The 26943-nt window shown below is 42.7% G+C and overlaps 1 protein-coding gene across 8 annotated transcripts in view; it reads left to right on the forward strand.

Annotated features, from left to right (window-relative positions):
* Window positions 1–26943, forward strand: part of LOC122696617 (poly(A)-specific ribonuclease PARN-like) — a 256073-nt gene that overhangs the window by 38084 nt on the left and 191046 nt on the right. For 4 of the 8 annotated variants that reach the window (XM_043906867.1, XM_043906869.1, XM_043906870.1 and 1 more), the window contains one exon: window positions 24919–24996. The exons of 1 other annotated variant lie outside the window; for it this stretch is intronic. In XM_043906867.1, coding sequence (XP_043762802.1) covers window positions 24919–24996 — 78 coding nt within the window. Of the gene's footprint in view, window positions 1–24531; window positions 24662–24918; window positions 24997–26943 lie in introns of those variants that run through there. 3 more of the 8 variants (XM_043906873.1, XM_043906872.1, XM_043906874.1) reach the window with 3 other exon arrangements.

Consider the following 26943-nt stretch of genomic DNA (forward strand, 5'->3'; position numbering starts at 1 on the left):
TCCCTTTTAACAAGTCACATGACTGTGTAGTCTACTTTCTCAGAATTAGTGTTCATTAGCCTCCTTAATGAAGATTTTTACAGTCAGAGTGGAAGAGGGCCAACTTTTTATTGTTAGTGCACAGCATAATTAACCATACAAGGTTTGTTTATTATAGCCGAGAACTAGAACAATGCTTCAAAGAGGAAAACACACAGAAGATTAGTGAAGAACAGCAGCGTGTGAGGCTGGCCAATTGTAATAATACCTTCAGTGGGTAGTTGGTAAATTTGTAAGCACATGCTTACATTTTCCAGATAATAGGAACTAAAATGTCTGATTTTAATTGCCATTTCTGTTACACTGTTGCAAGGAAATAATGGAAATTTTGCTTGGAGAAATGATTGTATTGGAGAAGTGTTATGTATAGTTTGATTCTGAAAGCCTGAGCTCTTTACAAATGGGTAATGTTACAAAAGTAATGAAATTCACTCTAAGGCACAGTTTTTTTGGGGGGGAGTGGTTTCTGATTTTATTGAATTAGACCTAAAGAAAAATGATATATTCCAATAACTAAATAATAAATTTGCAATAGATAGTGTGCAGAGAATTTAGGGTTTTGTTCAGCCTATGTTTTCTGGGGAAGTCCTGATTTCAGATACTCCCCCTCATTTTCTCTTTATTAAATACATTTATAAATGAAAATACCCTTTGGGCCTACTTATTATGGTCTAGTAAATGTGCTTAGCCAATATCCCGACAAGGCACTGTGGGGATACATAGAAAGAAAGTTAAGATAGTGAAAGATACTGAGATCACAGTTCTATTTACAGGAGAATGGAGGGTCCTAAATGAAAAAAATAACAAAAAACCCTACAGAGTATTTACTGTCTGGTAACAGAGGAAATATAACCGGTAATGATAAATAGGTTGTACACTGTCCTAAAACGGGTACACGGGAAACCCTGAGTTCTCACATGTGAGTACGCAGAATACCGTGTTCTCCCTCAGATAATCTGCACGGCGTCTGTCTCGGGGGTGTCTGCACCCTGTCATTTTGTTGTGGAGACTGAGTTCCGGAGAGCTTACGTTGTGGAAGCGCACACAAAGCCAGAATTCAGATCCTAACTTTAAATCCCATTTTCTTTCCACTAAACCCGAATAAATGGCTAGATACCCTCAAGGGACAGAATTTCTTCAAACTTGAGTCGGTCGGCACGGTGTTGGATGTCATCAGTGAAATGCTCAGACTGAACTCATCAAAGAAGGAATCGGCTAGGCCTTACCTGGCTCCTGACAGTACCAATCCAGGTGAGGAAGGGACTCTTGATATTCATAATAATAGCATGAGGGATTAAAGTCGTCAGAGTAAGCAAGTAGTTCTGTTCAGAAATAATATATTGAATTAGAAAGGCACTTTATAGTTTTAAAGGACACTTCCATATCTGTTACTTGAGCACCTTAAACCTTTCATTAGATCTGCTGAATGATTGGTTTTGTTCCCTCTTGAACCTTTCTCAGGTAAAGAAGAACCATGCCTCTTTAAGTCCAGAAATTGTCTTTGTGAATTAACATACATGGATCTTGTTGGGCAGTTATGGATAAATGGATGGCTGAATGAATAAACAAAAGGACAGGACTCAAAAGGAGTAACAAGATGCTTCCAGTTGTTTAAAATAGACAATAAAATATATTTTGAGCATAGACTACCTGGTTATATAATCAGTTAAAAATGAGGCACTTCATGAAATCTTCTGAAACCGTAGTGGCACACATCCTCGCCAAGAATTACACGGGAGGGCGTGACAGCGCGCCTGGGTCGTGGCCCGGCGCTTAGAGCGTTCAGTCACTGCTGTTAAGTGAGGAGGTGACCACAGGGGAGACTTCTAGTCTTACTCCTTTTTCCATTTCTCAAAAAGCCGCTTCCCAAAGAATACAAAAAAAAAAAAAAAAAGAATCTTTTAATTGCCGAAATATTATACAACTAGACTAGTTTTACACGTTATTGTTCTGGTGCTGTATTATCTTGTTCTTTATTGTCTGATGTTTAAATCAGAAAATAACCTGGTTATGTATTACTTATATCTAAGAGTCTATCATCTTTTAGGCAGAGATGTTTGGGCCTGAGGAGGAAGAATTCTTCCAGGGTGTTGGAAAGGCATCTTCACGACAGTGAGTTGAACATAGAGGTTCCTTTGCAAAGGCACTTCCCGTCTCAGCTCTCTCCCAGAAATTAGCTTGTAAAACAATTCTGCTGACATTTACTCCTTCTCCCTCCTCTCCCCGCTTTAGGAAGAGAAACAATAACTTGTGAAAAGTCACTAGTAAATTCAGTTTGGTTTTCCATTGTGCCCAAATAGCGACCCTAAAACTGTAAGTTGTAAACGTCTTAGTGTTGGATTTAAAAGAATAGTATTGCTGTGCAAAACGTTTGATTAACGTAAAGCTTCAGAAGAGCCCATTGTGTGTGCCAGGCAAGTGTATTTTGTCTCCGGTTCCCAGTTCTTACAGATTTTGTTCTTACTTCTCTCTATTGCAGAAGCATAGATCATGTTGCTGTTGTGTGTGTGTGTGTGGTTAAATACATTTTCTTCCATTAGCAGAGCGATCATTGATTGACCTGATATGGCCTGGCCTCACACATTTCTGTAGATGATTCCATTAGGTGACGGCCTTAATGACAGGGATCTGATTCCATTTTTAGACATGGGAATACTCACCAGGCAGTGTGGTCCGAATTGCCGCACATCCTTACTGGCGTTCCTCTCACTTTTATAGAAAGGAAAGGAATTTCTGTGGAATTTCCTTGAGACTTCAGCTTAGTTTTATACTATAATCCCTGACTGAAGGAAGGGTTAAGGGGGCCAGGTGAAATTTGAAATTGTTCCTCAGAATTTGAATTCTGTCAGCTAAGTGGAATATTGAAAGTTTAGAACATTCAGCACAAAAACATCTGACCAGTTTGTATATGGAAATCTAAAAAAAAAAAAAAAGTGCCACATTATATGGCTAAGTTAGAAATGTTGAAATTGTATGGCATCCGAACTATTGATGCTTTTAGAATTTTTAGTGCAAACATTGTCTCACATCATTGTGTCTTATTTAACTTTTGTCAATCCAAGTGTTCATCCTTAATCTCCCTTGAAGAAAAGAGAGCGTGCTTGAGGGAAGGGTTGTTTAAGGAGACGAGGTGAGCGTGTGGGGCCTCTGCTGCCTCCTCGTCAGCGCGTGTGTGTCCCTCAGTGAGAGACGAGAGACGCTCTTCCCTTCATCCGTTCGCAGCAGGACGAGCCGTGAGCCCAGCAGCACTCAGGAACACGGGCTCTGCCGGCCCAATGGGAGGACGTCACTTTACCGGCTGGTGTAAGGAGGTGGTGGTTGTTTAGTTGCTCAGTTCTGTCTGACTCTCTGCGACCCCATGAACTGTATAGCCCACCAGGCTCCTCTGTCCATGGGATTTTCCAGGCAAGAATACTGGAGTGGGTTGCCATTTCTTTCTGGTTTAAGGAGGTACTCAGAGGTAATTTTTTGACTGTGTGCAATTTTTTCCTTTTATGATGACTTTAGAATCTAATTCTGGAGTAAGGTGTGATTTTGCTGTAATTTTATGTGCATTAAAGATTAACTCTACCAACAGAGCTGAAGCCAAATGGAGGCATTTGAGAACAAATGGTTTTGAAAAATCCTGGACATTCGGTGAGATACTCATAGAGAAGTAAGTCTTTAATAAATCTGTTTTCATTAAAAACTGCTTAGTATATTTTCCCTGATGCTAGGAAAGATTGAAGACAGGAGGAGAAGGGGACGACAGAGGATGAGATGGTTGGATGGCATCATCGACTCAAGGGACGTGAGTTTGAGCAAGCTCCAGGAGTTGGTGATGGACAGGGAAGCCTGGCATGCTGCAGTTCCTGGGGTTGCAAAAAGTTGGACATGACTGAGCGACTGAACTGAACTGAGTAGGTTTTCCAACTCCTTAAAACTTTGACCAGAGAGAAAAAGTGGGAAGCAAGAGATTGATTCAGGATAGATATAGATAAATTAGCTACGATTAGGGATTGTAGTGACCTTAACAGTAAATGTATACATTAAGTAAAAATCAGACCATTTAAATTAAATCTGCCTTAAGTTAAAACGGCTTCTATAGTAACCTAAAGTTTTAAATATATGTATTCTTTTTTTAATGTAAAGTATTAATTTGTTTTCAGTTTTTAATTATTTTTTCACCAACATAACATTTCTAAACCATTTCAGACTTACGGTCCATATTTATACTAAATCTACAGCCTGTCATGTTAAATAAGTTGTAAATATATATATTCTTGAAGGATTATTTAATAGCTGATAAGAAACAAATGTCAGACCCTGCCAACCCTGTCTAATCTTCACAGTTCTGAGTGGGTCAAGAGACCCTTTTCAGGAGCTTGTATGTATTAACTTATTTCTCAGCAGCTCTGTTGAGAGTGAAAATAGTTGTTATTACAAGCTTGTAGATGAGAACCTACAGTGTAATCACAGGTAGAAAGTCACACAGCTGTTAGGTACGTGATCGAGGGTCCCACATTCAGACTGGCTCCATTTCCTGCACTCTTAACACGTCTTCTGTGCTGACTCTTGATTGTTATTTTTGTGTCATTTGTAAAGGTCTCAAATGCCCACTTCACTGTGGGCAGTGCCTACTTTAGGGGTCTAGACTAGGCCTTATTGCTGTTGTTCAGCCCCTCAGCCGTGTCTGACTCTTTGTGACCCCATGAGCTGCAGCACGCCAGGCCTCTCTGTCCTTCACCATCTCCTGGAGCTTGCTCAAACTCAGGACCACTGAATCAGAGATGCCATCCAACCATCTCATCCTCTGTCGTCCCCATTCTCCTCTCGCCTTCAATCTTTCCCAGCATCAGGGTCTTTTCCAGTGAGTCAGCTCTTCACATGAGGTGGCCAAAGTATTGGGGTTTCAGCTTCAGCATCAGTCCTTCCAATGAACACCCAGGACTGATCTCCTTTAGGATGGACTGGCTGGATCGCCTTACAGTCCAAGGGACTCTCAAGAGTCTTGACAACATCACAGTTCAAAAACATCGATTCTTCGGTGCTCAGCTTTCTTCACAGTCCAACTGTCACATCCATACATGACTATTGGAAAAACCATAGCTTTAACTATACAGACCTTTGTTGGCAAAGTAATGTCTCTGCTTTTTAATATGCTGTCTAGACTAGGTCCAGACTCTGAAAATTTTCTCATTTTGTATCAGAAGCTCTAATGAACATGAGGCTGGAGAGTGGTGACATCACCTCATTTCTACCTTATGTCAAACTAGATTATCAGAAAGCTGGTTAGGTCTATATTTTAGTACCGTTCCCTAATATCTTACCAGTCTTTCTAAATGCAGTTGTATGGTAAATACTTCTTCGTCTGTGTCTCCCGTGACACGGTCTGTTCAGGTGTTCGGCCATCCTTTTGTAAGAATTCACATAGCAGATTCTTCAAGGATTTGGTTTCAAAGGAAAGTTCTCTTACAGACGGGCACATCTCCTCCTGTCAGCCGCTGACAATTACTTAGCCTGTTGTGCTTTCTATTAATATTTGCTTTGGCTGCAAGGGAGCTTGGGGTTATAGTTCATTTTAATTACAGTAACTTTCTTAACCTAGGCTTTTGATGGGGTAAATTTCTCCTCTGGCTCACTGTGGCTGGAGGTTTTAAGCTGTCCTCTGTGTATCAGCTTCAGGGAGTTCATGAACCCCTTTGAAATGATAGGAAAAATTATTTGTATGTTCAGCTGGGAACCTGGGGGAGTTTCCTTGGTGTTTATCAAAATTTCAGTGACCTCCACCTGCTCCCCAAAAGTGAGGAACCATTGTTCTCTGGACTGGCTATTCATTTTATATTTTAATGGTCTCACAAACTCTCTTGTTATAATCTGCTTATAACCTTTTTGGCAATAGGTTGATTGTAAATCATACCTATACATTCAAATCATTATCCTGTTTCTCAATTTTGTCAGAAAATTCTCTGACAAGTAAGTTAATTTTATCAACCGGTTCTCTGTAATTTTAAAAGACACTCAGTCTTAGGAGCTTAAAGAATAGTTGATGTATTCATGCATATCATGTACCTACTACATTTATTTTCTTTTAAAGGAGCTTTTCCCTCTTAATTTATTGCCTTAAATGTTGTTGTTCAGTAGCCCAGTCATGTCCAACTCTTTGTGACCCCATGGACTGCAGCACACCAGGCCTCCCTGTCCCTTACCATCTTCTGAAGTTTGCCCGAGTTCGTGTCCATTGCATCGGTGATGACATCCAGCCATCTCATCCTCTGACACCCTCTTTTCCTTCTGCCCTCCGTCTTTCCCAGCATCAGGAACTTTTCCAGTGAGTCGGCTCTTCACATCAAATGACCAAAATACTGGAGCTTCAGCTTTAGCATCAGTCTTTCCAACAACTATTCAGGGGTAATTTCCCTTAAGACTGCCTGGTGTGATCTCCTTGATTCAAGGGACTCTCGGGAGTCTTCTCCAGCCCCACGGTTTGAAGGCATCGGTTCTTTGGCATCCCGCCTTCTTTACTGTCCAGCTCTCACCACTGTAGGTGACCACTGGGAAGACCAGAGCCGTAACTGTATGGATCTTTGTCGGCAGAGTTTTTTGCTTTTCAACACACTGTCTAGGTTTGTCATCGCTTTCCTGCCAAGAAGCAGTCATCTTGTGATTCCATGGTTGCCGTCACCATCTGCAGTGATTCTGAGCCCAAGAAGAGGAGCTCTGTCACTGCTTCCACCTTTTCCCCCTTTATTTGCCATGAAGTGATGGAGCCGATGCCATGATCTTAGTTTTTTTTAACACTCAGTTTTAAGCCGGCTCTTTCACTCTCCTCCTTCACCCTCATCAAGAGGCTCTTTAGCTCCTCTTCACTTCCTGTCGTCAGAGTGGCATCACCTGCGCTTCTGAGGTGGTTGATGCTTCCCCTGCCTCTCTTGACTCCAGCTTGTCACTCACCCAGCCCGGCATTTCTCATGCTGTGCTCAGCGCACAGGTTAAACAGACAGGGTGGCAGCAGACAGCCCTGCCGTACTCCTTTACCATGCCCTTAAACAGCGAATAGTAAAGTATTTGTAAAACGATGAATTAATTTATATTTTGAATTAACATTTTAAGCAATTACATGTACAGCCAAAATCTATACATGTAAACAATATTCCTTCATCTTCTTCCTTTGTTTTGTGGGTAAACAGAAAAGATTCTAGCCATTCTAATCATTTTTCTGGACTGTTTCTATTTTAGGAGAAACAACTCCCAAAATACATAGGGTAGAGTTACCAGCCATTTTTAGCTAGACCTGTGCATTGATAGGTAACAGTCATACCCATTGGAGGAAAATAAAGCCTGCGCTGCCAACCTCACTACTCAGATTAGTTTCCACAGCTGTCGTCTTAAGTGTTTTTTATAGTTTTTCAAATGCAAATTGTACTGACAGGTACTCTACAGAATTGTGCTATAATCCAAGGGGGCACGTGTATTATGTTTTTGATTATAGAGGCTTTTTGGTCTAATTGAGTGTTCTTTTGCAACAAAATAAAATTACAGTTACTCAAGTTGGAAAAAGGGAGTAAAGCCATCTGCTTTTCACTAGGCGATGTCTTGGTTGTTTAAATCTATAAGTTGTATGTAAATACATATTTTTCTCCTGAAGAGTTGATGACTGACAAAAAGAAATACTACTACCAAAGTGTCATTATAATAAAAGCGATTGTGTCTGTGAATTATATAGCAGTGTGAGTTATGGTGTGGGTTATAATAAATGACTCAATAGTTCTTCACTCCCTGGTTATAGAACCCTGTGAGTAACAGAGATCCAAGGTTGAAGACTGAGGAAAATGAATCCCACACTACCATCCAGCTTGCTACTCTGCAGGCTTGGTATGTGGAAAAAGAATTTGTATGACTTAACCACACTTAACCACACACATTAAAATTTGGTGTGCCAACAAAAACAGATTTCCTTAAATGATATGATTTATATTCCCGCAATAGAGAGAGCAGATCTGCGGCATTGTCTTGTCCCTCATTATAAAGTGTATTCTGCTGTTTTATTCATATTGTATTCATATATTCTATATATAGCCTATAAAGACACTGGTAAGGTTATAATAATGGGTAATATTTTCTACATTTTATCTCTTAATGAGGAATATTTGAACATTTATTGAATGTGAATGGCATGTGAATGGTTCTGAAGTAGGTTTGTGGGAGCTGGCAGAGACGACACCTACTTCTTACCACTGTATAAATGAAAAAAGCTTAGAGGAAGATGTAGCTCTAACTGAAAACATGTTGGTTGTGCTTCAGCAGCAAGAGAAATGTTCATAACCTTTGATTCAGTAATTTAACATAAGGGACCCTCGCTTATGGAAAATAATTAAAAATAAGGACTGGGATGTGTAATAATGAAATGTGAAAGTAAACAATGTTATGTGACGAGAAACGGCTAAAGTTAATCCTTCGGATGGTTATGTATCCAGTGAAAACAAATGGGCAAACTATATAACAATATGAAAAGATGCATGTAAGAAGGAGTAGATGATACTATATATCATAAATGATAAGTTTATAAAATGTACATATTTTAAATATTTGAAAGGAAAAGAAGAAAATTTAATTTCTAATAAATTAATTAATCTGGGTTCAAGTAATGAGGTTACAGATGCTCTCCTTTCCTCCCTTCTGGCCTCTCTGAAATAGTATTATACTAATTTAAAAAATTAAATGTAGATTTACATTTTTAAGACAGTCTAGTTCTTGTTCTCGAGGAACTGCTAGTCTAGTGGGTTAGAACTACAATAAAAAGAAATAAGTTATTGGCATGAGAGAAACTTAAGTGCTCTGCGAAGACTCTTGAAATTCAGTTTTCTACATACTGGATTCTTGTAAAGTCAAAGGAACCTTAAAAGTTAATATTTCTTAATGAAATAAACTTAATTTTTAAAGGCACTGAAAATGTCTAAGAATCTAAAACTATCAATGAGATGCTGTTTCTTCTATTCACATCTTGATGGTAGAACCATTAATTTGCATCCGGTACTATTGTGCTGGGAATAGTCAGCTAGGTATTTATTTAAATACACTTGTGGCATGCTTATAAACCCTCCTAGGCATGTATCTGGGGGTGAGGATGAATGAAGAATGTGGTCCCAGCTCCATGGGAGCTTTGTATCTGATTAGGCCCTGCTTTCAGTCACACTTTATTAAATGCTTCCACCAGTGTTTACATTAAGAATGACTTGAAACCATGGGAAAGAGGGAATTTTGACTGAGGGATGCAGGGAAGACTTCCCAAAGGTTATATAACAGGCTGTGAGCCTTGGAGGATGATGAAAGGTCACGAAATAAGCAGTATTTTTTTCATGGATCCTTGGAAGGCAGCAGAGGATCCATGAAATAAATAAAAGGAAGGAACATGGAATAAAATGAGTAAAGGCACAGAAATATCCTGGGTTTAAGGGACATCCAGGTTGCCGCGTGTTTCTGGAGTTGTAAATAAGTAGGTGCGCGGGGCCAATGAAAGGAGGGTTGGTGGCCAGTGTTTGAGAAGCTGGCCCCTGCTGGTTTGTGCGGATGCCTTAGTGAACAGACGTGAAGGTGGCTCTGTTCTCAGGGAACATGTAGTCCAGTATGGGGAACGAGAATTAACTAAAAATCCAGTGTATTGGTTTAAATTTGTTCATGAAGATTTTGGGGGGCTTTATTAAAATTCCTTTCACGAAATCCCGATTCCAGACAGTGTGGTGCTTTTTGTTCTAAAGGAAACCATCAGATGTTGTAGGACTACAGCGGGGGAAGGGGGCTCTGATTCTGCCTGGGAAGGTGGCTGGAATAGTGACCCGGGAGGACTTGCTATAGGAGGCTGTAAGTGAGCCTGGCTTGAGGGGTGAGTGGCAGTTAGCGGGCAGGTGGGAGTGAGGAGAAGAGCAGTCTGAAAAGGCAGGTGTAGCCCGGTTATTAAAGGGATGCAGGTGGCTCTGTTGGCTTCTTTAAGGCATTTTTGCATGTGCATCATATGTCAGTAAATGAATCACCACGTTTAAAAGAAGTTTGATGATGAGAGGGTTAAGCCAGTGCTGCCTAGGTGGTCTGTGATCTCACATGACTTGGCCAGCTTCGACACATCTAGAACAGTTTGTTGGGAGACAGTAAGGACAATTTAAGCTGTGGCTTTTACTTAATTTTAAAACAGCACAGTTTAAAAGGTAAAAGTTTCCTATTTATTAATGATATGCTATATGAGCAGAAAGCAAGAATTCAGGAATTCAGGGAGGCAGCTAAAGAGAGTTGAGAAATACAGATATAGAAGGAGCTACAGTAGGGAGAAGTGACGTTCCCAAGGAATGGATACGTTCCCAAGGAATGGTCTTGGTGGGAAGTGGTGGGTAGGTCTAGGAGCTCTCCTTTTTCTGTCTCACAGAAGATGAGCTTCTGAATCCTTTGCTTTTTTTTTTTTTTTTTTTTATTACAAATAGGGTCTTTGTTATCATTTTCAGCAGATTTAGCTTCTTTTAATCTAAACTGTTTTCAGTGTTGGGTAAATTTCCCAGTAGCTGCGGTTGAGATACTAAAGCACAGTGGCTTTTGAGAGAGTACTGGTCACTAAACTTACTTTCCCAGGCCAGGCTTTGAAGTTAATTCAGGAAAAGTCAGAGACACTGCCCATCCTTATCCTGTGAGGCAGCCGTGGAGGTCCTTCTGTTTGTCTGCTCTTAGGAACAAAACTGGCATGGGGATCATGCCACCTGACTTTGCCTTTGTTCTTATACATTTCAGATTACAGAGTTCCGTTCGCATACGTGTACTTGCAGTGTGTATGCTAAGTGAAGTGAAAGGCGCTCAGTCGTGTCCGACTGTTTGCGACCCCATGGACTGTACAGTCCACGGAATTCCCCAGGCCAGAACACTGGAGTGGGGAGCCTTTCCCTTCTCCAGGGGATCTTCCCAACCCAGGGATCGAACCCAGGTCTCTGCATTGCAGGAGGATTTTTTACCAGCTGAGCCACAAGGGAAGCCCAAGTATGGTAAATACTTTGCTAAAATGAATAGGATTGCATCTATAATCATTTCTAATTAATATAATAGTTTATTTTAGCTATTTAAATATCTCATGTTGAATGCTTGGAGACTTATATTACTGTTTTTATTAGTCTTTTATTTTAAAAGATGTTCCATAACTGGATGTATGTGCCTCTGTGCATTTTTATTAGTAATATACACTAAAATAACTTCTTGGACAAGAAACAAGTTAGTTTAAACTATATTCCTGAAGGATATGTTATTTTATCCAAGAGCATTTTAGTTCTTAGTTACAAACTCCGAAAAGTGAGGAAAGTATGATTTATTGAGGTTAACGTCAATTTCTTTTAAAGCAGTTAATAAACTCCTTTTGGAGTTAGTGGTGTATGTAAATTCTTCATAATAATGTTATTACTAAATTAGGTCAGTGCCTGGCTGCCTGTTTTGATCTGAGTTCTTTCTGCTTTTTAATGCAGTGCATTAGATATTGCTTTGATATTTAGTTGTTTACTTAGAATCTTTATATACTTGTTCTAAGGCTCCTACATGTAAACGCGCACACACACACTCTCAGACTCTGACACCACCCCAGAATCACTTTCTCCGTATTATGGTCCACGTCCACTTTATTCCTCCAGAGGTTGCTAGCATGGCCTCTGGTCTAGCCTGAGTAATATGCAGTTTGTTTCAGTTCTGCTAACGCATCTGCATGTTTTGATAGAACATCAGGCACTTAGAAAAGAGTAAAAATCTATCTGTCTGCCCGTTGTGACTCAAGCAGAAAGTGGCAGCGAGTTATTTCTCCGTTTCCCTCGGTGTTTGGGCGATGGTTTGGATGGGCCTTTCCTTCAGGTGGACGCGGCCGTGGGAAAGCTGTCGGTGAGTCTGAGCCACGGCGCCTCTGTGGGTCTCCACCTTCCAGGAGAGGCCGGGCCAGAGCTCTCCTGGCCCCAGTGTCATCTCAGGGGGGCGGACGCGGTGATGGTCCTGCACCCGGCTCCGGCCAAGGCCCGTCTCGGTGACCGTGCCCACCAGCTCTTCTGTGTCGGCGCCGGCCGCCCTGCACCCTGCCCCGGCAGTGAGCGGCCCGAGCCCAGCGCCGGTGCGCCCGCTCCGGTCTGAGGGCCCGGCTCCTGAGGGCGGTTCTGGACGGCACAGCGCTGCTGCTTTGCTGCACGCCTTGCCCCGCTAAAGGGAAGGAAAGTTTCATGTGTTAGGACTCTTCTGGCTTCTTACTTTTTCTTTTTAGCTTCAAGGTACATTTGGAACCAAAAAATACTCAGTGTCTAGTACTAAACATGTCACCGTCACTTTCGTCTCTCTGTTTTTAATTTGGAGAAAGTATCAGTATTTTGTAGAAAATGTGCAGTATACAGACTGGCATTCACCTCATCTTTCTTCATCCTCCAGGACTGCAGGTTAATAATCATAAAGAAATCTACCCCTGATGTAACTCCTATGTTCTGTGTTTTTGCTTTTCTTTATTCAGATCTGCTTCTCATGTGTTCAGCCACTGCCATGAAAAACAAATCCCTTCCTAGGAGAAATGAGTGTTAGAAATGGATCTAAAAAGAAAAGGTTAATGAGGAGAGCTGACAGTGCACATAACCGTGTGATTGCTCAGTAAATCATGCGTTAATTACACGATGAAGGAGGCCAAGCCGGCACCGGACGGATGGGGTGTCAGCAGGGCGGGGCAAGCGGACGCCCTGGAGATATGGCGGGCCGACGCGTGGATGGGAGGTGGAGGCGCATCAGGGAGCGGAGACCGTGACTGCGGGACGGAAGCGGGAGATGTCACCAAGGGTAGACTGGAGCACGAGAGGGGATGAGTCGTGGCCCTGGGAATGGTCTTGCTGAGAGAGGGGTGAGCAGTGATAGTAAAAAGGAGAAAAACGGCTTAAGCTGATTCATGGTCTATCGAAAAAAGTCACCTATTAATGTACTGCTTTTGAATGGCCACTTTAAAAGAGCTTTGCCTTTCTACAGTATTCTTTATTAATAATGACAGTAAAGCTACGAAAACCCAGATCCTTATGTTGATTTTAACAATCACATTTCTTTTGGTGGTGGTCTTCTAAACATGGCTCTAACTTCTGGTAAGAATAAGGTATTTACCATGATATTTTGACTTAAACGCAGTAAAAGACTTATCCTGAAATACGGAGAATCTTTGGCAACTTTAAGGTACCATTTTAATACAAGTGAAGTCTGGGGTGGTGTTTGGTACCTGCAAATTATTTTTTGAATGCGCCTTATTTTTAGAGCAGTTTTAGCGGAGATCTCCGTGTACTCCCACACTGGCAGACCGTGGCTGGGGGTCCCGTTGTCACAGCTGACACACACTTCCTCTCCGAGCCCGGGGTCCACTGCGGGGGGCTCGCTCAGGTCCTGGGGCGGAGGCGCGTGTCTCCGGAATGGTTTGTTCGGAGTGCGTTTCCCTGAGGCCGGCGTCGGGGAGGCGGAGGCGGCCGGACGGCCACACGCGCCCTCTCTCCCGGCGGGCGTGCCCCGCTGCCCCCTCTGCAGAGTCCGGCCAGGACGGCCGCTGCGCTCCGCGGGGCTGTGTGTGCGGGCACCTGCCACGCAGCCTCGTGTGAGACTAGGTGTACAGTTCTATCATGGAATGGTCAGTTAGAAAGACACGTTTATTTTAAACAAAGTAGCTTGGTTGAGTCTAAGGCCAGAGGTGAATGGCTTTAGTGGTGGAGGGGGCTCGTGACACGGCTGCCCTGCGGCCGCCAGCGCTGGGCGTCGGGCGCTCCGCCGCCAGGGAGGCTCTGGGCCGGGGCCGGGGCGCCCTGGAGGCCGGGAAGGGCTGCGGGGCCAGCGTGTCTTCACGGCCTTGCAGGACTTCTGACATCTGTGTTTCGTTTTTTAATGAATGAATTTATTTTAATTGGAAGACGATCCCCGGAGAGTATTGTGGAGGCCTCTGACTTACATCCGCGTGACCCCTCCCTCCTGAACCCCTCCCCACCCGGCCCTGCAGCTTGCCAGGGAGCACCTGCCCTGCGCTCCTTGCGGGTACGTCACACTCCCATGGCTGCTACTGTACCTGTGGCAACACACATGTTCCAGCGCTCTCCTCTCCAGTCGTCCCGCCGTCTCATCCAGCCGTGTCCTAGAGACTGTTCTTACATCTGTGTCTCCTTTGCTGCCCTGTTTGGACATAGGATCGTTGGTACCGCCTTTCTAGATCCCATATATGTGTGTTAATATGCGATATTTGTCTTTCTCTTTCTGATTTACTTCACTCTGTATAATAGGCGCTGGGTTCATCCGCCTCATTAGAACTGACTCAGATGCGTTCCTTTTTATAGCTGAGTAATAGTCCATTGTGTATGTGTACCGCGACTTCCTTATCCATTCATCTGCTGAAGGACATCAGGATTGCTTCCATGTCCTAGCTATTGTTTGTAAACTATTTGATGATGGCCATTCTGCCCAGTGTGAGATGATACCTCATTGTAGTTTTGATTTGCATTTGACATCTGTTTTTAAAATGAGTGTTGCAGTGGGCAGAAAGTCATGAAAAGGTACTTTAGATTATGGGAAATATGTAGAACATGAATGTTATCAACCAGTACCTCTGTGGGGTTTTATGAGTGATGGCTGGCCCACTGAACGGCTGTCTCCTCTCTCCTGAAAACACAAGGCTCTAGATCACTAGATCACTGTCTGTGGGATCTGTGTGTGTGTGTGTGTGTGTGTTGGGGGGGGGGTGGCTTGCACACATGCATGTGCACACACTACTTGTTAATATTTGTAAGTATGTGTGTGTATTCACTTATGATCCCAAGATCTGCTAATTTTTGTAAAGTAATATTTAAGTTATTTTGGAGGCATGGTTTTCTAAGATATTAGTTTTTTTCCCTTTTCTCTAAATAGTTAGTGAAAATGTTGCATTGTTACTGTACTATTTCTTCTCACGAAAGAACAGTATTATTTAAAAAAAATCACTCAAATGCTGAAATGTTTTTTTAGAGTAGAATTTGATGACCAAAGCTTATTGCATGTGTATGATTGCATGTAGAAAAATTACCTTACATCATAGCTACCCTGTGGAAATTGCTTGTTGAATGATTTAGCATATTTGAAGAGATTCATGGTGATCCAGTTCCTTATAGGGAAGATTTCTGTGAAAGATTTCAGGATAAAGTTATGTAGAGAACTTTCCCAATTCAGAAATAAAATTCACTGATTTTGTTTACCTTTTTCTGCTTTATAGTATCAACAAGAGTTACAGGTAGAAAATATATGGAACTAGGTGGATAGATTGCAAAATCCATCTTACATTCATTAAAGATAATACTTGCTTTGAATTCTCTTTTCTTTCAAAAGTATTCCCTAGACTTCTTTTTGTAGAAACAAGTTGTCAAACGGAGAAGAGAACTAGGGCCCAGAGGACACAGAGATTGAAGGAGAATTTAAATTTCTTTATGAAAAGCAATTCACTGTTGCACAAAAGTAAAAAAAAAATTTTTTTAATTAAAATGTTATTCTTTCCTTGATATCATTTAGAATAGAATCTGTGTCCTTGAAAACATCTGAGTTATGAAAGTGGTTTCTGCTCTGCTACTCCTGTTTTGTTGGAAGCCCTTGTTTTGTTTAATGAATCATTATACATATGGTAAGCTCAATGGGTATGTTATAAAATTTGAAGACACTATTATTAATCCACATATTATGTATGTTTATAATGCTCTTTTTTTTTAAGAATTAGAAAACAAAAAAGATTTAGAAAACAGTTGTAAATTGTAAGCCTGTACCAAATTGTTGTCTGTGGCAACAATTTCATAGTGTAGTTTTAATTTAAAAAACAATATCCCCAACTCGGTGGTTTGCCTTAACTTCTACATAGACAGAAGTCTTTTCTAATATCATACTTTAAAAGGGACTTTCAATGATAATTTCTAAAGTTTTTAAAGGATTCTACAACACCCTTACATTGCTTACTAGTAACCAAATACTGAGTTCCTGTAAATTGTAGCAATTTATCACATATGAAATATGATCTTTTTTTTAAAAAGTCAGTTCTTATACATGATGATGAAAGAACTCATTTTCACATCTTTAGAAAACCACCAGGATGGTCATACTGTTTAAACCTTAGCGTAGTCTCAAGTTTCAGTTTATAAAGTCTTTAGTCTCAGAAAGACATAAAACTCTTAAGAGTTGTGCTAGTTTGTTTTCTAAGTGTGCAGAGGACAAGAACTTCCTTCTGATGAGTAAAAGCAGGTGTGACGTAGGTGTTGTGAAACAGAGATCTACCTCCTGGATTAGTGTCCCCCCTTCCGTGATGAGGATGGGAGCAGAAACAGTTGGCTTGCAGGGGAGAGGACACGTGTGGCTGGGATGCAGCGGTCTGTTGGCGCCTCACATCCTGAGCCATTGGGACAGCTGGGGTGTTCCGACAGCCAATTGAGTTAGGTGAGCAAACCATGGTTTTCCATCTTTCCATCTTTTACTCATTTTCCTCAGGCATTAGTTCATAAAGTCAGAAAGATACCATTTACACAAAGATCTTTAATGTGTTTAAGTTCAGCTTCTTAAGTAAATGAGTTAACATGTGGAATAGAATTTCTGAGGAGCATCTGCCAGTTACCGTGTGGTATTGGCTTTGGGATAATTGATATTTGGCTGCTCTGACAGTAATAGGCTACCAGATCAGCTGCTTCTTGAGTCTCTCTTTGGAACATGCTAATAGGGTCATCTCAACAGAGTGGAGGATGCTTATCTTTTAAAGCGTTTATAGTTGGGTGGGGTCTTTTGTTTAAGAGCTGTAATGATATGTGAGTCAACTTAAAAGGAGCACTCAAAGACCTGACTTTATACTAATATTTATACTAATATTATAAATTTTGGTCTAGATATTTAGGACTCAGGGTAAGCTTTTTAAAACATACACATATTTTATAAAATACATCATTATATCTAAACAATACCAAAGTAGTGTTGTATTTAATCCTTTTTTATTAAAGTTTTGGTGAAACAGCATAGATCCATAATAACTTAGAACAGATAGGCTTAAACCTCCCACCTCCCTGTTTTGTCTGTTTTCTTCTTCAGTAACAAACCTCGAGATTGGGCACGCCAGACTGCAGTTTATTTGTGCGTCTGTGCTCCTGTCTCCGCACAGAGGGTTTGCGGTGAGTGATGATAGCCACAGCACCAGCAGCGACAGCATAGTTAGCATTTGTCGGGTGCTCCCTGTGATCTAGGTGCGTGTTTCTTACACCAGCCGTAGGAGGTGGGGACTGCTCTTACCTGTGTTGTGCACTTGAGAAAGTGATGCTTACAGGAATTGAGTAACTTGCCGACATTTAACATTCTGGGAGATGGAGGTAGAATGCTAGCCTCAGAAGTCTAACCTTTGCTCCCAACCTCTACAGAATCAGTAGGGGTAGAGGAACAAGACGGAAACATTGAATATTCATGTCTTCAAGTCCCACAATTCTTGGGACTCAACCATGAATTTGACTCTAAATTTCCTATAGCAAAAGAAAAAAAAAAAGTGGGAAGGGTGAATGGGGTTTGGGAGAATACCATTTAAAATCTTTTTCTTAGGACTTAATCCTCAAATAGAGCCCCCTTGTGGGTGCCTCCAAAGGAGACTCACTGGGATCAGATGCTGGAAATGATTTCTTCATAACACTGCCTATAGTATATGGGTGATGGGTTTAATAGGATTTTTTTTTTTAATCCCACAACAAACCATAAGGCCAGAATGCCCAAGCATGATCTGGGCAGTGAGATGCCAGAGAGCTCAGCTGGTAGAGAATCTGCCTGCAATGCAGGAGACCCCCCGGTTCAATTCCTAGGTCAGGAAGATCCCCTGGAGAAGGGATAGACTACCCACTCCAGTATTCTTGGGCTTCCCTTGTGGCTCAGGTGGTAAAGAATCGGCCTGCAATGGGGGAGACCGGGCTTTGATCCATGGGTTGGGAAGATCCCCAGGAGAAGGGAAAGGCTACCCCCTGGAGTATTCTGGCCTGGAGAATTCCATGGACTGTATAGTCCATAGGGTCACAAAGAGTCAGACATGACTGAGCATGCATGGAGTGGCTTGATCCATTTGTAAGATCTAGCCTACTCCCTCAGAATGGAAGCAGATACTTGCAAACAAAGCAACAGATAAGGGATTAATCTCCAGAATATACAAACAACTCATGCAGCTCAGTATCAAAGAAACACACAACCCAATCAAAAATTGGTGAAAGATCTAAATAGACATTTCTCCAAAGAAGACATGCGTATGGCCAAAAAAACATGGAAAGATGTTCAACATCATTAATTATTGTGTACATGCATGCTCAGTTATGTCCAACTCTTTGAGACCCCATGGATTGTACCTGCCAGGTTCCTCTGTCCATAGAATTTTCCAGGCAAGAATACTGGAGTGGGTTGCTGTTTCCTACTCTGGGGAATCTTCCCAACCCAGGGATTGAACCTGCGTTTCCTGCATTGGCAGATGGATTCTTTACCACTGTGCCAGCTGGGAAGCCCTAATTATTAGAGAAATACAAATCAAAGTACAGTGAGGTATTACCAATTAGAATGACCATCATCAAAAACTCTACAAACGATAAATGCTAGAGAGGGTATGGAGAAAAGAGAACCTTCCTTCACTGTTGGTGGGAATGTAAATTGGTATAGACACTATTGTGAACAGTATGGAGATTCCTTGAAAAGCTAAAATAGAGCTATTACATGATCCCACTCCTGAGCATATAGCCTGAAAAAACTATAATTTGAAAGGATGTATGCTAGCCACATTATTTACAGTAGCTGGGACATGGAAGCAACCTAAATATTTATTGGCTGAGGAAGGGACCAAGAAGAAGTGGTATGCATATACGGTGGAGTGTTACTCAGCCGTAGAAAGGATGGAATAATGCCATTAGCAGTGACGTGGATGGATCTGCAGATTGTGATACAGAGTGAAGTACGTCAGACAGAGAGAAATACCATATAACGTTGCTTATACATGGAGCCTAGAGAATTGGTACAAGTGAACTTACCTGCAAAGCAGAAATAGTCATGGACGTAGGGAACAAACTTCTGGTTCCCGTGGGGAGGAGGGGGTGGGCTGAATCGGGAGGTTGGGATTGACGCACAGACACTGCTGATGCGCTGTGTGAAGTAGGCAAGTGATGAGGACCCGCCACGCAGCCAGGGAACCCTGCCCGGTGCTCCGGGATGACCCGGATGGGAAGGAGGTCTACAGCAGAGGGGACGTGTGTGTGTGTGTGTGTGTGTGTTACTGACTCACTCTGCTGGGCAAGAGAAAGTAACACAGCGTTGTAAGGCACCTGGAGTTCAGGAATTTTTTTTTTTTTTTTTAAATCCGGAATACTGAGAGGAATGACATAGATGGCTGCACATTTGCCACTTAATCCGGGTCTTTGTGTCTACTTCAGAAGCACCAAAGTATACTTTGTGTATACTTCAAATGAGCAGATCCTGGCTGACATCTCTGTTTTGAAAATTGAGAAGGGTAAACAAGAAACGGTGACAGTTGTTCATTTTATTAAGCTCACAATTGAGTGGGTAATTATCCCAGGCAGGGGGACTGTCATGGAAGCCAAGAAGTTGAATTTCCAGTAAGAAAGCGCTTTTTCAGGTCTGTGGAGTGCGCAGAGAAGTGCCAGGTCAGAGAGGACTTTAGTGTCCACTGCGTGGCCACAGGCCCCGGGTGCCTCAGCAGGGGCAGCGTCGGAGGAGTAGTCACCCTCGGTGCTCTGGGCTGGGGAGGAGTGCAGGGCGCAACCGGAGCTCCTTGTGTAGCCTGCGCCCGTGGGTGCATGCAGTCCTGGGGAGGAGAGGCCCGGTTGAAGGACTTTTGTATAAGGAACGGAGGAGGCCTCAGGCCGTTTGCACGTCTAGGGGAGGAAACCAGTGAGGAGGGAGAGGGAAGGTGAAACGCAGAGCCCGACGGGGGTTGCACCTGGGCATCTGGGGCGCGGGTGACGGGGCTTAGAGATGCTGGGGCTCAGGTCGCGGCCGCAAACGGTGGCCAACCGATCAGCCGTCAGAGAGGTGCTCTCCCCCACCACTGCCTGCCCTCCGCTGTCAGGCAGCGCCGCGCACATGCGGATGAGGTCTAGGACAGGGGGGTGAAGGCTGGGGGCCAGTCACGAGTGGTGACCCGCCTGGAAAGGTGACTGGGCCAGCAGCGGCGCTCCCCTGACCCTGGAGATGGAGCTGTCATGGGAGTGGGAGTTAGGCGAGCCAGCGGGGAAGGCGGAATAGGCTGGAGGGCGACACAGAAGCGGGCACCCTGGTGAAAACCCGCGTGCTTCCTTCCACTCTCCTTCCGGCGGCTGACTCTGCTGTTGCCCTGGGCGGCTCCGGGTGCCCCGGTGCTTCCTCACCCAAGGGGACGCGTGTGCAGGGGGCCGGGAGCCTCCCGAGGAAGCTGCGTGCTCCGCTGGTCTTAGAGGGCGCTGGTGTCGGATGGCCATGCCCGGGAAGCCCACCTAAGGTTGGCAGGGAGAGTTAAAAGTAAAAGACCAAAGGCCTTGGGGCTTAGGGGCCTTGTGTTTTGAAGTAGTCTTTAGTCATTGTAAACAAAAACAGAATAGAAAAATCTCTCAGGATATTATCATGGGATACTATTTTACATTGTGAGCATTTATATTTTTGTTGGTCTTTATTTCTAATCGTGACTGTGATTCCGGGATTATTTCATTATATAAACATCGATAAAGAAAAAGTTAATCATGGTATTAATATTGTTACAGAATAATTTTTTGTATTGACCTAAGGAAGAAATAAAGAAGTTTTGTTCTTTTAAAATTCTTTTCAAAACAAAGCAAAATAAGGCTAAGCTACTTTAAGCGGTTGCAGTGTCCTGGGAAAACAAAAGCTTTGGTGCATATGCTTTTGATAGTAGACACTGTGACCGTATTATGTGCGCTTTCCTAATAATGTCTGATGTTATCAAATTGATTAACTCAACATGGGGACTCATCAGATTTAACTGTGGTTGGCAGCTGTACACTAGAAGAATAGTAATACAGAAGGGGAATGAAATTAGCTTTTTAATCAGCTGCGTTAAATACAGAACTAAAAAATGTATCCAATGTGTTCATTGTTTCACAGCAACGTGTGCGACTGTAGTATTCACAACAGTAGCCTTTCCATTATCCTTCCCAATAAAATCCTGACTGGTATTTTCAAAGATTGGCTACTGCCAAAAGCTGGACGTGCTAATTAGATTTTCATCTGATAATTGATAGTGTGGGTTTCAAGCATTTATGATTTCCTGTGGGCTTCAAAAGTCAGCATTTGTATCCATAGATTATATTTACTGTGTAAACCTCAGACTAGTCAACTCATCTAAGAACTAGAACCTGAACCACTGATGACTCCTCCTCGGAGCAACATAAATATTTCTCTGAGAAATTAGTCATTGCGAAAATAATTATTTTCCTTTTTGCTTTTAAAGATACAAGCATGAAAAGTTAATAAATGATACCTAAGGAGGAGCCCTCAGTTAAGGGGTCAGGGTTGATTCTGACTCTGCCCGTAACTGTAGCTTGAGCCGCGGAGTGCTGTAGACAGTGACTGCCTGCTTTGCGCAGGTCGCTCAGGGCGCTACCGTTCTGACAAGAACAGCAAAGACACCAGCTTCCTTGGAAACACCGTTTGGATGTCCTGAGAATCTCTCTTGAGGGCAACAGTCATTAGTTAAGCTTTAAGGACTAATTTTCAACTGTTGAGAAATAAGCGTGACAAAACTAGCCTGAATCTCTAGATTGTGTAGCATGAAGTGTGTGCAGAGAATTTCCTCTTCCGCTAGGTGTGACACCCAGCTTTTAGTCTGTGTTCTAAAGCTGTTGAGCTAGTAAAAATGTGAGTATTCAGATATTCCCCAGTCAAATGTTATCATCTGGAATTAAGATAACAAAATAGCTGATAAGTGACTGAAAAGATATGCAGATTATGTGGGACAATTTTCACCTCTGGGTTAGAGATCAGTTTTCCAAAAAAAAAAAAATACATTAAAGTGTTCTTAGATGCATTGTATGTTAACACATAATCATGTTAAATGCATGTATGAGGAGTAGTGTATATTAAATTTCTCATGTCGCTTCAGATTTGTAACTTAATTAGTACAGTGTCATGACTAGTTTTAATTCAGAGAGTTAAATATATTTAATTTAGGGGGAAAAAGCAATATTTGTCATTTAAAGAAGATACAGTATCCCCAATAGGTCCCCATTGTGAGAGAATGTAAATTTTACAGGTTTGATAAGTCCCTGAATATGTTCGGTTAGATAGATAACTTACTCAAATGTAATCTTAACTATAATCTTGCAGGTGAGAGAGTATAAATATTTCAGGTTCAAGAGGGATTATTTTGAGGAGTTTTAATTGCCAGTGAGCAGGAGTTTATTGTGATCCATACAGTCAAAGGCTTTGGAACAGTCAATAAAGCAGAAATAGATGTTTTTCTGGAACTCTCTTGATTTTTTGATGATCCAGCAGATGTTGGCAATTTGGTTCCTCTGCCTTTTCTAAAACCAGCTTGAACATCTGGAAGTTCACGGTTCGTGTATTGCCGAAGCCTGGCTTGGAGAATCTTGAGCATTATTTTACTAGCGTGTGAGATGAGTGCAGTTGTGCAGTAGTTTGAGCATTCTTTGGGATTGCCTTTCTTTGGGATTGGAGTGGAAAATTCTGAAAGCGATGGGAATATCAGACCACCTGACCTGCCTCTTGAGAAATCTATATGCAGGTCAGGAAGCAACAGTTAGAACTGGACATAGAACAACAGACTGGCTCCAAATAGGAAAAGGAGTACGTCAAGGCTGTATATTGTCACCTTGCTTATTTAACTTATATGCAGAATACATCATGAGAAACACAGCTGGAAGAAGCACAAGCTGGAATTTAGATTGCCAGGAAAAATATCAATAACCTCAGATATGCAGATGACACCACCCTTATGGCAGAAAGTGAAGAGGAACTAAAGAGCCCCTTGATGAAAGTGAAAGAGGAGGTGAAAAAGTTGGCTTAAAGCTCAACATTCAGAAAACTAAGATCATGGCATCTGGTCCCATCACTTTCATGGGAAATAGATGGGGAAGCAGTGGAAACAGCGGCAGACTTATTTTTTTGGGCTCCAGAATCACTGCAGATGGTGATTGCAGCCATGAAATTAAAAGATGCTGACTCCTTGGAAGGAAAGTTATGACCAACCTAGATAGCATATTAAAAAGCAGAGACAGTACTTTGCCAACAAAGGTCCGTCTAGTCACGGCTGTGGTTTTTCAAGTGGTCATGGGTGGATTTGAGAGTTGGACGGTGAAGAAAGCTGAGCACCTAAGAATTGATGCTTTTGAACTCTGGTGTTGGAAAAGACTCTTGAGAGTCCCTTGGACTGCAAGGAGATCCAACCAGTCCATCCTAAAGGACATACATTAAAATATGTACGTCCTGGGTGTTCATTGTAAGGACTGATGCTGAAGCTGAAACTCCAGTACTTTGCCACCTGATGCGAAGAGTTGACTCATTGGAAAAGACCCTGATGCTGGGAGGGATTGGGGGCAGGAGGAGAAGGGGACGACAAAGGATGAGATGGCTGGATGGCATCACCGACTCAATGGGCATGTGTTTGTGATGGACAGGGAGGCCCGGCCTGCTGCAATTCATGGGATCGCAACGAGTCGGACACGACTGAGTGACTAAACTGACTGACTGAGGTTGGTCATAACTTTCCTTCCAAGGAGTAAGCGTCTTTTAATTTCATGGCTGCAATCACCATCTGCAGTGATTTTGGAGCCCCCCAAAATAAAGTCTGACACTGTTTCCACTGTTTCCCCATCTATTTCCCATGAAGTGATGGGGCCACATGCCATGATCTTAGTTTTCTGAATACTGAGCTTTAAGCCAACTTTTTCCCTCTCCTCTTTCACTGTCATCAAGAGGCTTTTTAGTTCCTCTTCACTTTCTGCCATAAGGGTGGTGTCATCTGCATATCTGAGGTTATTGATATTTCTCCCGGCAATCTTGATTCCAGCTTGTGCTTCTTCCAGCCCAGCGTTTCTCATGATGTACTCTACATATAAGTTAAATAAGCAGGGTGACAGTATACAGCCTTGACGTACTCCTTTTCCTATTTGGAACCAGTCTGTTGTTCCATGTCCAGTTCTAACTGTTGCTTCCTGACCTGCATACAGGTTTCTCAAGAGGCAGGTCAGGTGGTCTGGTATTCCCATCTCTTTCAGAATTTTCCACAGTTTATTGTGATCCACACAGTCAAAGGCTTTGGCATAGTCAATAAAGCAGAAATAGATGTTTTTCTGGAACTCTCTTAGCCCTGCTGCGTCCAGGGAATGAAACCCACCCTTGGCCCCGCCCCACCATGATGCAGGCGCACGTGACGCGCGCCGGCGCGCGCTGTTTCCGGAAGTCGCCCCCGCGGTCTCTGCCGTGGCTGCCAGCGCTGTCGCCGCGGAACTTCGGGAGTGGAACGGTCGAGGCGGGCCCCGGCGGGGCCGGAGGCCTGGCCACTCCGCAGAATGGAGATAATCAGGAGCAGTGCATGTCCGCTGTACACCTCCCTGCGTCCTCGTGGCACTTCCTCACCCGGCCTGCTAGGCCCTCACCGCGGCAGGTCTACTTGACCCGGCCTGGGGCAGAGGCAGTCCCCTCAGGGGTTTGCTCCCCTTTTGCGCTTCTTGGGGCCTTGTTCGCCTTTGGCCCGTGCACCCCTCGGGGCTTATATCCCTCCGGTCTGTGCACCCCTTAGGGACTTGTCCTCTCATCCCAGGATCCTTGGCAGCTCCCCTTCCCTCCTTCCCTATCCCCCTAGTAACCCGTGGGCAGAAAGCCAGGCCACCAGTTCTGAGCCTCTTCTCGGTTTCTCCGCAGATTTTCAGAGTAATCTCCACAAAGTGTACCAGGCTATAGAGGAGGCCGACTTCTTCGCCATCGATGGGGAGTTTTCAGGTATCCCTCGCTTGCAAGCTCGAGGCTGGCACCCTGCAATGCATAGCCAAGCCTCCTCCTGCCCGCCACCCCCACCCCCCACCCCCGCGCCCTCCTGACCCCTGGCCTGGGCTTATACCTGCTGGTCGCTCCTCCCTGTTTGAGTTTTCTGGGTCAGGTTGCATGAGTCTCCACGTTTCCTCTTAAACGTTTCAAAAGCACGAAAGAGGTGCGGTGGGTTTCCTGATTGGGTTTGTGGTTGTTCGAACTCTGAGGGTTGCAGATAAGAGACTACGCTTTTGATGCTGCTTAAAAACAGCTGGACAGGTGTGGGACAGCGCTGGAGAGTTAGGGTCAGGCCTTTTTTGATGTGTGGTGAAATACACATAGCATAAAATGTATCCTTTTAACCATTTTTAAGTGGTTTTAAAGTTAAGTGAGACTGTAACACTGGAGTGCCACCATCCCCACCGTCCATCTCCACAGAACTTTTTCATCTTCCAGGACTGAAACTCTACACATTGAACAGTAATTCCCAGCTCCTCCCTCCCCTCTGCCTCTAGCAATCATTGTTTCTGTCTCTATGAATTTGACTAGTTTAGACATTTGCTCTAAGAGGGCTCATACAAGATTTGTGCTTTGTGGCTGACTTTAGGGTTGGACTTCTGCAAATAAATGAGGGTATTCCTTTAGGCATTAGTGAACGTGTTCACTGCCTGCCTTGGCGTGGGTGTACACATGTATCTAGTACTTAGATTAGTGTAACTAACAGTTATAATTGCAAGGTTCTTTTTTTTCTTTTGGATCAGAGATATCCAATTTTTGGTAAAGATAGCCGTTTTTGCTACAAGTTGTGCTTGTTTCAAAGACTTCAGCTCTTTCTAAAGGAATCCATGCTGGGCATAACTTTGTTTTTACTGGGCATAATCCATTACTGGATTATAATTGCTTAATTATATACATATAGTTATATAAATAATGGTATAGAATTATAATTACTGAATTATGATCAACCAATTATGTCAGTTTCAAGTGTATAACACTGATTTGGTATTTTTATACATTATGGATTGATTACCTCGCTAAGTCTAGTTACCATTTGTTACCATACAAAGTTCTTGTCAGCTATATTATTGGCTATATTCTCTGTGCTGTGACTGACTTATTTTATAAGTGAAAGTTTGTACCTCTTAAACTCCTTTACCTATTTGGCCCCCCCCCCCCAAACTCCCCTCCTTCACTCTGGCAACCATCAGTTTACTCTCTGTATCAATAAGTCTCTTTCTGTTTCTTTTCTTTTCTTTTCTTTTTTTAAGATTTTATCAGTAAATGAAATCATCAGTATTTGCCTTTCTTTGTCTGACTTATTTCACTCACTTAGCATAGTACCTTCTAGGTCCATCCATATTACAAGGTTGTTTTTTTTTTTTTTTCTTTTTTATGGTTGAATAATATTTCTTTACACAAATTCTTTGCAATCCCATGGACTGGAGCCCGTCAGGCTCCTCTATCCGTGGAATCCTCTAAGCAAGAATACTGGAGTGGGTAGCGATTCCCTTCTCCAGGGGATCTTCTCAACCCCTGGTCTGCCACATTGCAGGCAGATTCTTTACCATCTGAGCCATCAGGGAAGCCCCATGTATGCATATATATGCATGTATACACACACACGCACACATACTCACACACATTTATAGCATCTTTACATATGTATAGAATCTTTATCTTTTCATTTATCCTTGGACACTTAAGTTACTTCTATCTTTGCTATTTTAAGTAATGCTGTAGTGACCTAGGGATGTATATATCTTTTTCAGTTAGAATTATTGAAGAAAAAATAATTTTTGTTTTCTTCTGATGAATATCCAGAAGTGGAATTGCTGGATCATATGTTAGTTCTATTTTTAATATTTCGAGGAAGCTTTATACTGTTTTCTATAGTGCCTGCACCAATTGACATTCCCGCCA

This window comes from Cervus elaphus, chromosome 6, assembly GCF_910594005.1.
Source record: "Cervus elaphus chromosome 6, mCerEla1.1, whole genome shotgun sequence".
In the NCBI taxonomy this organism is placed as follows: domain Eukaryota; kingdom Metazoa; phylum Chordata; class Mammalia; order Artiodactyla; family Cervidae; genus Cervus; species Cervus elaphus.